At 42.4% G+C, this 12,500-nt stretch overlaps 1 protein-coding gene across 1 annotated transcript in view; it reads right to left on the minus strand.

Moving 5' to 3' along the window:
• The window catches only part of FOXP2 (forkhead box P2), a 356,192-nt gene that overhangs the window by 187,280 nt on the left and 156,412 nt on the right, over positions 1-12,500 (minus strand). The window contains exon 3 of the mRNA XM_021384892.1: positions 4,155-4,332. Coding sequence (XP_021240567.1) covers positions 4,155-4,322 — 168 coding nt within the window. The 5' untranslated portion in view covers positions 4,323-4,332. The remainder of the gene's footprint in view (positions 1-4,154; positions 4,333-12,500) is intronic.

The raw sequence follows: 12,500 nt of genomic DNA on the forward strand, positions 1-12,500 counted from the left end.
AGCTGTAATGTCACCAGCCAGGCAGGCTTTCTGTGCTTGAATTTAGACCTTCTCCAATCATCCACTCAGATTAAAAAAAAAAAAAAAGTGCTCACAGAAGCCCACAGCAGAACAGAAAAAAAAAAAAAGAGCAATACTCAAAAACAGTTCTAGGGGCACATCAGGACTTCCGTAAATTACATTCTGATATTTTGGGATATTTTCAGGTCCCTAATAAATTAAAGATTAGACCACGTACATGCCCACATTTGGAAAATCTGCTTTACCTTACTACTTCAACATCTGTTAATTTGGTAACACCTGCTCTGAAAGCCAACTGAATGAACCTAATAGAATTTTGTCCCTTTTAAGCTTCTAATGCAAAAGCCTGCAATGCTTCTTCATCCTTTTCAAGGATCCTTTTCAGTTTTAACTTTAGTTTGAAATAACTAGGAAGAAATATTTTTGCTAACATGACATACGGTCAATTAAAGAAACAATAAGCGCCACCAGATGCAATAAGAGGTTTTAAATTTAAATTACATATCGTTAGTCTTCTTTATGAACTCAGCTTTTGCTACAGGTGTGGTAGTTTGGAATCTGTATGTCACCTGTTAATACAGTCTAACTGCACAGCATGAGAAAGCTCATCTGATCCTCCAAGGAGTAAAAATGCAAGCTCTTACTTGGTTCAGTGTACAGAACTATTCTCCAACATACATGAGCATAACTGTTTTGTTAACATCTAATTTAAGACCTCACATAATAAACAAAAAAATACCCCATTATTTGCTCCCTCCTTTTTAAATAATGAAACAGTTAAACATGCAAGAAAGCAAAACTTCTACGTCCTTCTTCTATCGTCAGGATAATGTGAAGGCTAGCATCATGTTTTTGCTTTTGTACATCTTTTTAATACTACGGATTGATGAAATGTTAATGGTAAGTGATCTGCTGGAAAAAATAAACTGCTTTGGAAAAATAATTTTAAACACAGTCAGCCGAAACTGCTTCATACCAATAAATTCCCATAAAACATTTAAAAAGATTATCTTGGTAGAACTGACTTAATGAATACTCAAAATGCAAGCTCAAATCTACCCTGTAAAGCAATCATGGTTTTTAGCAACTATTTTGACCTTAGTGACACAAACAATTAATTCTACAAACTTAATATCAAAATAAAATTCTACATCTAATGCAGAATAATCTGTCAATGTATTTAATCATGGAGATGCTTTTCCCATGTATTATACATTCTACCATGTAACACTGATTTTAACAGACAAGGAAAAAAATGAAAGTGAATAACTGAGTATATGAATGTACATACATATATATAAATCTGAGAGAGGATGCCATAAGCCAAAATAAGCAGAAGAAACAAGTCTGAGCAGATAATAGCCTCATATAATAATAATAAAAATCTACATTCACTTTAACAATATTTATAAATTGATAAATATCGACAGTAAGATAAAAAGTTGCTTACACTCTAGTCATCCATCTTCAAAGCCGACCTGATGACTTGTGACAGCACCCAATCCATTTATCACCAAGTATATATTACAATATATTACAGAATACTGTCATTCTCTCTTGATACATCGGTGAGGAATAAGCACCCGATTTAAGTCAAACTTCTCACCTCTATATAAAGATCGCAACTAGTTCATCAAGCCAGTAACAGGACTGTCCAAACTCCACATAATCCCACGTAAGAGTCTAACAAAGTTTATTATTTTCGCTTATTTACTTCATATAAATCTAGCGATTTGTGATCACATGCTTGAACAAGATGCTTCAACAAGATGACGTACAAATTGAAATGTTCAGGTTATCCCAGTGGCTCTTTATACATAGCCTAAAATCTCTTACGCGTAACTTTGCCCCGTACACATTCGTGCCACACTGAAAACTTTCTCCGTATGGCTACTCTCACGTGTGAGCGTCGCTTTAAGGGGCTGCCCAGCCGAAGGAAATGTTCCTTTCCTTCTTTTAGAGACAGCTGTGAGGAACTTCAGTTGTTTATTTGAAGGCCCACATAAAAATGACTTGGAGAATCCAAAAGAGGAACTGTGACATCAGTAAATTATATCTTGCATATATCTAAACAATAAAAAATCTTTAGAAAAAATAACTCTAGGTACTTTGGGGCTTGCTCTGTCTTTCTACTTGTCAAAGTTTGTCTGGCAAGTCGCACATAAAAAATAACATTTGAGAGAGAGTACAGTGACAGCAATAAAAACAGGCATTTTTCTCTTAAATCATGTATCAAAAGGCATCGGGTCAAAAGCAGGGGAAAACAAAAGAGGAAGAAAAACAAGAGCAGTATACAGCTATGCCCATTATCTAAAGGACATCCTACTGCATGTTTACCAGTGTTTATGTTTCACATCAACATATTTTATAGAAGGATTTATAAGCCAAACTCAAGTTGTATTTAAATCCTGTGGAGCAGACCCTGTCATAAAATGTCTCTTGAGCCCTGTTAACTGTACCCATGGTTTTACTTTGTCTTTTTATTTAAGATCTAGTCACAGTTTCGAAGAAAGGACTGTCGCTTCTGAGCCTGTCCCCTCAGAACCTGCCTGTTATTGATACCCAACTGGATATTTTCATCTGCAGCTGTTATTCTCTGTGGTCTTTGCTATCTGCAGGAATGTGTGGCTGTGTGGACAAACGGACCGCAAACCTCCAGGACTGCTGCTCTGAGTAACATGGAAGTGGCACACGTTCTACTGGTATTTTCGTGTTTTAAACTGCTTCACTACAATTCAGTTTTTTATGCATTTTTAACTGTTAAGTGCACTCACGATAAGGATTTTAAAATGCTGCTATGAGCTGAACACCTGGATAAAGGTGACAGCGTGCTTTTCAAGGAACACACCATTAAATTACACATGCAATTTTGTATATTTAATGTAATTTCTTATAAACGTAGTGTATATACATACACTGCGTATACAGAGATAATACGAACATGTATGTCTGTAAACTGCTGGAACTCGATGAAGACACTGGAATGCCTTTCCTCAGCCTGTGGCACTATGAGAGCAGAGCACGCCGGCACTTGAAGCAAGACACAGATTTAAGCCTCAGCAACTTCTCGTATTTAAATCTTCAACTATTTAATTCTTCCACGTTTTCTGTCACCACATAAAATATTTAACTATAAAAGGTACACCGGGTACACTGTTCAATTCAGCACCGAGAATGATTCAATTTTAAGAGCCACGGTGACCTGTTATTTCAGAGGCCCGTACACACGCAATTTATCTCTCATGTCTCAACGCGTTTCTATAAAACAGGATTTTTACAATATTTTGTCTTACGTGAGACAACTTTCCTGCCATAAAGGCAATGAGTAGCCGGTGTGGTGACGAAGCCCCTCCGCACGCACAGCCGCGGGGCGATGCGGGGCGGTGCGAGGCGGTGCTGCCGGCCCGGTACCGAGGGGCTCCGGCCGCGGCCGGGGGGGGGCGCGGGCACTGCGGGCTCAGTGGCGCCCGGTGGGGCCGCCCCGCACCGCCCCGCACGCCCCGGCGGGGGCTGCCTCCTCCTGGGCAAAGTGGAAGGGACTGCGCTCGTGCCCGGTTTCAAAGGATACGTTAAGTCACAAACATTAACTGAACTGCATCTCGTTTAGAGGACGCCAGTAAGCAGACAACGGGTTAACGTGACACTTCTAGTCAGAACAGCCGTCCGGCGTTAACTCACTGAGAAAGCGAACTAACTTAAAAAACGTTTTCTAAGCGAGCCGGGCCGCGCTCTGCCGACGGGCCGCTTCCCCTGGCGGCTCCCAGCTCCGAGCGCACGCACTCCTGACGGAGCGCTCCCGCCGCCCGCACCCCGCCCGCCGCCGCCGCCGCTCGGGCCGCGCCGCGCTCTCGCAGGGAATGTGGCCCTCTGGCGGAGGGCGCCGCACCGCGCCGGCCCCACGCGGGACCGCGCCGCTCGCAGCTCGCCCCGCGGGGCGCCGCACCCCGCCGCCAGCCCGGCCCCGCTCCGCGCCGCGCTGCCCCTGCCCCTGCCCAGCCCTGCCCCTGCCCCCGGGGGGGCCGCCCCCACCGCCACCGCCGCCGCCGCCCCGCGCTCCCGGGGCTCCTGGAGGGCGCGGGTCGGCGGGAGAGCCGGGGCCGCGTGAGAGCAGCCGGCGCGACAAACAAACTTACCTGCTGTTGTTGCAGATGCAGCAGTTCCACTGTGCTTACTTCAGTGCTCGTGTCACCACTTGATCTTCCATCTCTGCTGCCAGCATCTAATTGGCTGCTTAGAGTGCTCATTCCATTTTGATTCATTGAACTGTTGCTTATTGTCTCTGTCGCAGATTCCTGCATCATGACTTAATACCTAAAAGTGATTAAGAAGTATCAATTAACACCGCGTTACACCTTCGCACTTCCATTATCGAGATGTCCCTCTCTGCCAATTACTGACAGCATCTTTCGGAGCGGGGAGAGCCTCGCAGAGCCATTTACCACCGAGCGCGGTCCCAACTCTCCTTCGCACAGATACTAATCACCGGAATTATGGTTTCTATAAGCAATCCTTGTGCGGTTCCATTTAACAGCCAAAATAACACACCGTGCGTGCAGCATGGTCAATAGCATTTACGAACGAACACATTTTAAAGTCTACCTATAAAACCGGTTTAAATGAAGGCACGACTGCACGCGCCGCTCTATATTTCCTATTATCCAGCTTTGACAACCATGGATGACTATACAGCCTTCTTTAAAACATTCGCTATCTTGATTCTGTCAGAATTTTACAGCGTATCTTATGCAAGGCTGTTGTTTAATGATGCACAGCTAATCATACAAAATTAAAATTTTGTAAGGGTGTTACAAATCATATGGCATCAACCAATGATAAATAGTATAATGGGCTTCTCCTTTTTTGTGACTAAATAAAATTTTGCCTTGGAGGCATTTTAAGAAAAAGCTCCTGCTGCAAACACGTCAGATATTGCCTATTTTTTTAATCAAACGGCTGATATTCATTTATTTTTCTGACATTTAAAACATTTAATACTGTCCTTCCTGGGAAGTAATTAAGCTTATGCATGAGCAGCAATCAAACTGTTCACTTGAAGATGACTTAAAACTCAATTTTAACATAGGCAAATAAATGAAAGATATAAAATTAATTTTCCAGGCATGTATTAGATATGAAAGCTGGAAATAAAATCTATCAAGAATATCACTAATGATTGTGCTAAAAACAGCATAAATTATGCATATTACCTTCTCTACAGTAATAAATGTTTTATCATTTTCACTGCATAAATATACTGTACTTTCAGGATAGCAATGAGATGTCCTGCCAAGATCAGTTGAAATCTTTGCAGTAAATAAAGAAGCGGCGTGCCCTCACAACCAGCAGCTCGAGGAGCATTTTGTATCAGTAATATGGAAAGGTCAGGTCCTGCTCTCAGAGCCACCCAAGTCCCATCCCGCTCCGGCGGCGTCAGTGTGCACCTCGCTGCCTTTGTCACCACACGGACGCACCGAGTCCCCACAACAACCTCGACGGTGCTACACTGAAAGATACCTCTGAAGCGCGCGCACGTGAGGTGTAAGCAAACAGCACGAGAAGCAACGCCACTGCTCAGCCTCATTACTGAACTTAGGGATTTGCTCTCTTGCAAAGTGCTCACAGCATCCCTTCCTAGCAAGGAACACGGGGAAAGAATGATTGCAACTTAAACTGTGCACGGGATATAAATCAAAACGCCGTATAAATCTCCACGAGCCCCTGAGATAAACTGCAAGAGTGTGTCGTGTGAAGAAAGTTGAATAAACAAAATATAAGTTATTTGAAGATGCTCTGGTCAAAAATAAACAAGATGCCAGAAGCCCAAACACGAACGTGGTTGACGGAAGGGTGGGCAGCTGTTACACCACAGCAAACAACAGCAGAAACAGATGTGTTTGTGGACAAACAGCCCTCCTGGAGCGCTCCCACCAACATCAGCTAAGAAAAATAATAGAAATGGAATATGTGATACACATAGTGATGAATTTTACAAGACAAAAACAAAGCTAATACTCTTTTCTGAGATTAGGCAGCTAATAAGTATTCAAATTAGGCATAAATTTTACATGTACAATGTTTAAAATATTCAGAGAAAAGGGTCTGATTGCCCTTAGTAGTGATATGAAAATTCTAATGCGGGTATTCCGCAACGGTGGGAGCAGGCATCCCTCTCAGATTTTTACAATATTTACTTTGAATAAAAAGACGTGTATATCATAGTGGGAATCTATTTAAAACACTTCATCTACTGTATCGTTACAAGGATTTGGAAAATCGGGAAATCCAAACATTAATCCTCTTTTAGTCAAACAAAGATTTAGCCAACAGACAGGTTCATCTTTTAAAATTTCTCTCCTTAGACAATAACAGCAGTAATTCAGCCCAGCGACATCAGAAGGGCAAAGGGGTGCACACGACAGTTAACCAAAACAGTAGAAAACACTGAAATTTCACAAAAAAGTCAAATCCCGGGTTTTTACGCCCCTCTGCCTCTTTCATTACAATTAGCAGAGAAGGGTTAAACATCTTCCAGTTCATGTTAACCAAAGGGTTTTATGTCTTGTGGATTCTGTATCCTTGCAAAGCCCTAGAGTGCAGTTCGGGCTCTGCATTTTAAGTTAAAGTGTCTGTGAGCCAGCAGAACCGGGCTTAGCATAACGTGGCCAGTAACAGTGCTCCGGCAATAGGAAACAACAGATCCAACCCAACCCCTACGCAGAGAGAGAATCAAACATCAACCATCAATACTGAGGGTAATTCATTTGGCAGCAAAGGGGAGGAAATACTGAAGTGTTTGTATGAGGAAGAGAATCCAGAATTTCATGTTAAAAATGAAATGCTTTTCTATTTTTAAAAGGGTATTTTTAAAAGCAATACAGAAACTTTGGCTTCAGGAATGCCCTGGGCTGGCTGTCCACAGACTCCTCACTGCTACCAACTATAGAAGGGCTGCTGAAAAAAGCAAGGGCACAGCAACATTCTCTTTCTTTTCTCTTGAAGACACACACACATCTGTATACATCCGTATATATATACATACATGTGCACGTGTATGCACATACATAATCAACTCTACCCCCCACAAATTAAGGCACTGAAAACACCTACACAAGGACCATCTCTCATACCCATGTGTCAGTAATTTCAGTTATTGGTGAATAATTTTCAGGTACAGTTTGAACCTGCAGCAGTTCATTAAGCCACTGATGTACTTCTTGCTTTTACAGCAGGAGTACGGGTTGTTAGCATAACAGTCATAAATAAATATGAAGGGAATAAGAATACAATGGCTGCCAGATATTAAGACAGAAAGTTTGGTATTTCAAACAGGACAAAAAAAAAAAAAAAAAAACCACAAGTCTCTGTTGACATACATTTCCAGACATCCACACTTTTATTTGTCCCCTTTCTCCCCTTCCACACTCCCTGCCACCTGTGACCATGCCCACGCAGGCAGCACCGTGCTGCAGTGACCCCCCAGGCCCTGCTGCCAAAGGGGAGCACGAGCTCTGCTGCCCAGCGCTTAAAACAAAGCTATGGGGAAATGCCTGGTGCTCTCTGCAAGAGAAAACACACTGCTGATGATTTTAGTGTGTGGTCACCCTACAGGTTGCACGTTTAATTCTGCCAGGGTGCACCCAGGCCAGCAGAGGAATGCTATGGCCTCATCAAGTTGGGAGCTGCAGCCTGACTCCTCTTCCCACAAGTTGTCTGCGCATGTGCGCACACGTGCACGCGCGTGTGCTCCAAGCCGGCACGCCGCGGTGCAGATACTTATTCTCTACACCGCTTCCCTTCTGAAACATTAAACTGACACTGGAACTGACTGCACAAGATTGCATTTTCTCTTCCTAAACAACTTGAATTGAAAGGTTACTTAGTGTAACAATATTTACTTGCAGAATTGTGTTGTTACCAAGGGTATAATGGATGGTGGCTATGCAGGTTTACGCAAGAATGAGTGAAGCATGAGGCATTAGCCATGTGTTTGACATGTTTCAAATTGCTATAATCCAGCATTAAACACACCCAGCAATTCATGCCATTTCTTGCAGCCATAATCTTGAATAAAGCGTGCACAACCACTTATTATATAAATTAGTATATGACTCCCTGTTATAGTCACAACAGTGCTTTTGTGTTTATTTTGCATCAAGATGTGGTCTTTTATTTGTACAAATAGCAGGATACAAAGCCGGAGCTCAATTAGAGCCCCTCACTTTATGACAGGGTGCACTGAGAGCCAGCCCCGTTTGGTCCCTCCCCACCCTCAGCACAGGCCTCCTCCAGGCCCTGGGTGTCGCAGGTCAGGCTCCCGCAGGCCGCACTCTCACCTGCGCCCCCCAGGTGCCACTTCTGGCAGGGACAGGCGGGCAGGGCCACGGTGTGGCCTGCAGCAGGACTCGGTGCAGCCCAACCTCCCTCCTCGAGGCCTTGTTGCAGAAGCGCGCTCCTCATCGCTTTAGGCCTACCAATGGCACTTTGCAATGCACTGACAGCCACACAAGGCTGGTGCCTTGCACCGTGTCCCTGCGAGGGCCCCACCTTTGCATCAAAGTAGCAAGAATTCTAGTTAAAAAGTGCCCTGCTTATGACTTGTCAGTACTTCAGACATGGAAACCAGTAGCAGTCCCGCAAGCACAGGTGAAGAGGCTCCTGAATCAAAGCAGCACCCACACACGCACAGCCTAGCACTGAAGTGCTCACTTTTGTTTATATACAGACAGCACACACGTATAGCATGCAGCATTAAGTGCCATCCTCTTCTCCACTTTACACTGTGACACTTCCCACAACACAGCCTAAAATCCTACCTTAAAAACTTGACTATGATGTAAAAGTGGATGTGAGGAGCTAGACTTAAATAATGGTAACTTTTGTGCTCTGCTGGGATTAATTCATCATTGACACAAGGCACAATGCATCCCAAGCCTTGCACTGGTATGTTAAAAGTCTTTAATACTTAAGATTGCCTAATAAATCAAAATGCCAAATATGAAGGACATCGCTGAATGTGTGAGAGCAAAAAATTAGACAAGCTTAGAGAATATTCATAAATGTGTTTTTTTTAACTTTATCTAAAACAGTTAGCTCTCAAAGCTAGAGTTAAGCAGAGCTATAAATTACCCCTCTGCACATTTTTAAATATGTAAGTAAATTAATACGACTGAAGCACTAATTAGGTCAACTGCTATTGAAATACTGTCAAATAAAGTACCTAGATAAACAGGCTTAATATATTGTTATCTACTTGAATAGGTTTTCCATGTAAAAATGTATGGTGTGCTCAGATCTTGTGTGGAATGGTATTTCTGGAAAACTGAACTTCCAGTTGTGACTACAGTGCATATCTCAGCACCATCAAAAAGAATACGTATCACGTTTGCCTTAGGAAGCTGACAGCATTTCTGACCAAAAAAACCTTAATTTTCACAGTAGAAAATAATTTCTTCAAAGCCAGCTAATCACTTCACTATTGCAAACAGCCTAATGAATGAAGATGGCAGCTGTGAGTGAAGTAATGGTTCAAAATGGCTAAAAAGTTCACTAATGGGATAGACATATGTGGATCACAAACCGAAGAAATGGTATTGTAAAGAATTCAGGCTGCATCCCTAAACTTTTCAGTGGGCACTCACAGAGTGGGTCACTGAAGGCCATTTTGAACATGCAGTCACTATGAAACTGACCACAGGAGTTTTACAAATTGCCCCAGAGGAGATCTCTTGATGGCAGAGCAGATCCAGCAGCAGCTCAGCTGCTGTGGCATGTTGGGCAAGGGGACCCTCCTGTTGCTCGCTGTACGACAGCCACACTCGGCAGGCAGGAGAATATCTCAAGAAATCAGATGAATTTGTCTGTGCTGAAGTTAGCTTTCACTGACAATACAAACATCACCGAAAATACTGAACTGGTTATTATAAGCCACAATTTTGCCCAACGTCTGTGTATCACAGTACAGTTATACAACATGTATATATGAGCATCCTTTTATCTGATGGCTGTCACTAACAGTTGGATAAAGGTACTGAAGGTAGAGCACCGCATTCACATTCAGTCTTGGACTAAACACTACCTCGCGCTGTAACGACTGCATCTTTCCTTTTCATGCCATTGCAGCTTTTCAAAACTAATTAAATACTAGGTTAGTGCTGGGTACAGTCATTCATTTGCCTTCAAAAATTCAGTAATATGTTGTCGCACTCACCCAAGTATTAAACAACAGCTCACTTCCCCCAACAACAATTGATTTCCAACTGCTATTTATTTTCACTTAGTGGAAAGAAAATCCCTACAGAGGCCAGGCCAGTGTTATCTATGTGAGTACTGCACACTGTGTTGTAAAACGTGCACCTTACACACAGGACAGTGGCAAAAGCCTCCTGAATTGAGTAACTACAGTCCACACAGAACTGAGCAGCCAATTTCAGAATGAGGTTCTTATTTGAGCAATGACAGCCTGGGAAACCGCACCTTGGAAAGCAAACTCCTCTCACCCCCTCTCCATGTAGCTATCTCCCTCTCTTTCCCAGTCTTTAAAAAAGAAAAAAAGAAGGAAAAAAAAAAACAGCTCTCCAAGCTCTTGAGAGTAGGGAGACTTTATTACAGTCAATGGAGAATTTAATAGTGAGAAAGCATTAGGGCAGTAGGAAATAATTAGAACTGTGAGAGCTAGGGAAGACCTGCCTAGCAGGCAAATTCCCTTAAAAAAAAAAAAAAGAAAGAAAGAAAGAAGGAAAAAAAAAAAAAAGGCTTATAGAGTCCGCAGGGTTTACAAACCGCAAACCCAGGGCCAACTTTTTACACCTTTTTTTTGCAACAACCTTCACTGCTGTTCTGCTTGCTCAGATTCATGGCTGTCGGGACAGCGCTGTCTCCCCACAGCCTTTGTTTAACCCAGGCCTAGTTCACTTCTGTCCCAGGCTCAAAGCTTCTCCTCACTACCCTTGAGGTTTTTTTTTTCCTTGTCCATGAACTCTTTTTTTCCATAGAACCCCTTTCTAGATTTAAGCACTTTCTACTTCCAGGGTATCTTTTTTTTTGGAGAAAAATGTGCCTTTAATTCTCTTCTTTGCCAGACCCACCCTTGCCTTCCCATTGGAAGGCCCATAGGAGAGGTGGGACGCCAGAAGAAATTTCTTTTATGGGATCCAACTTACTGAAAGCCTGGATAAGCCTCATGGAGGAGTAAAGCAGAAAACGTGTATTTTTAAGGTGAGCCCGGAAGAGCTCTCACACCAGCTCTCAAAGCCGCAGCCAGTACGACTGCGTCTGTAGCTTTCATTGACTACAGATGGCTGGATCCCAAACGTTCTTCTACAAACGTAGTAACATCTGAAAAGCCACAAGACTAATACTTGGCATTTTTGTTTTCCCTAATTTTCTACACTTTGATTTTCCTACATTACAGCCTCACGCTGACAAACTTTTATTTACTAAGAATGCATCCAGAAAAATGCTAATGCAAAATCTGTGGCATCAGGTAATGTGTAACTCAGCACCTATCAAACAATAACAGTGCCAAACAGTGCATCTCCTCCTCTGCACTTCTGAAACTGCCAGAGTGCAGAAATGTACATATTCCATACAGGTCGAAACACCTGGAACAGCAAATAGCCCATTCAAACAATCCCAACTTTTAGCACACCTGAAGAAATAATTTATCGCTTCAGGAAACCCTTGTCCAAAACCTTAAGCTCAGCTCTATCCTAGCAAATTTAATCAAGAGCACTGCAGTTCAAACAGGCATGTCGCAGACGGTGCCGCCACTAGCAGAAACACAGGCTTTGCTATCATTTCAAGAATACACACAGATAGGTGTATCTCGTATACTAGTTGATTTCTGTAGCTAAATACTTGTTACACACATGAAGTGAACATAGAAATGCAAATAAGCAGAAAATTGTTTAAAGCAACTGAAATAAAAATATTTTTTAAAACAGACAGTTGGGAGGAATTGTTCAAACATCTTTCCCCATTTCTTTATAGAGAGTGTAACTTTATTCAATCCTTTATAAATACATTTTGCCATAGAAAAGACTCCTCTCCAACTGGAGAAGTTAATTACATGAATAAACTGGCAACTCATTTCTGACCACCACGCTCTCAAGACTGCTGAAAAGTACCCTATCTTGCCCAGGATTGCTACATGATCTGTAAAAAAAAAAAAAAAAAAANTTATTACAGCCCAGGTAATTGGGATTAACTAAGCTAAAGAGGAAGGAACTACTGTACGTCTGCGCTTACTATGACAGCTAGGCTCTCTGAAAAACCCTATCTTGCCCAGGATTGCTACATGATCTGTAAAAAAAAAAAAAAAAAAGAAAAGAAAAAAATGTTTAAATTATTACAGCCCAGGTAATTGGGATTAACTAAGCTAAAGAGGAAGGAACTACTGTACGTCTGCGCTTACTATGACAGCTAGGCTCTCTGAAAAACACCTCTGCCCCTATCTAAAGCTTTTTTTTTCACAGCTTCAA

This window comes from Numida meleagris, chromosome 1, assembly GCF_002078875.1.
Source record: "Numida meleagris isolate 19003 breed g44 Domestic line chromosome 1, NumMel1.0, whole genome shotgun sequence".
Classification (NCBI taxonomy): domain Eukaryota; kingdom Metazoa; phylum Chordata; class Aves; order Galliformes; family Numididae; genus Numida; species Numida meleagris.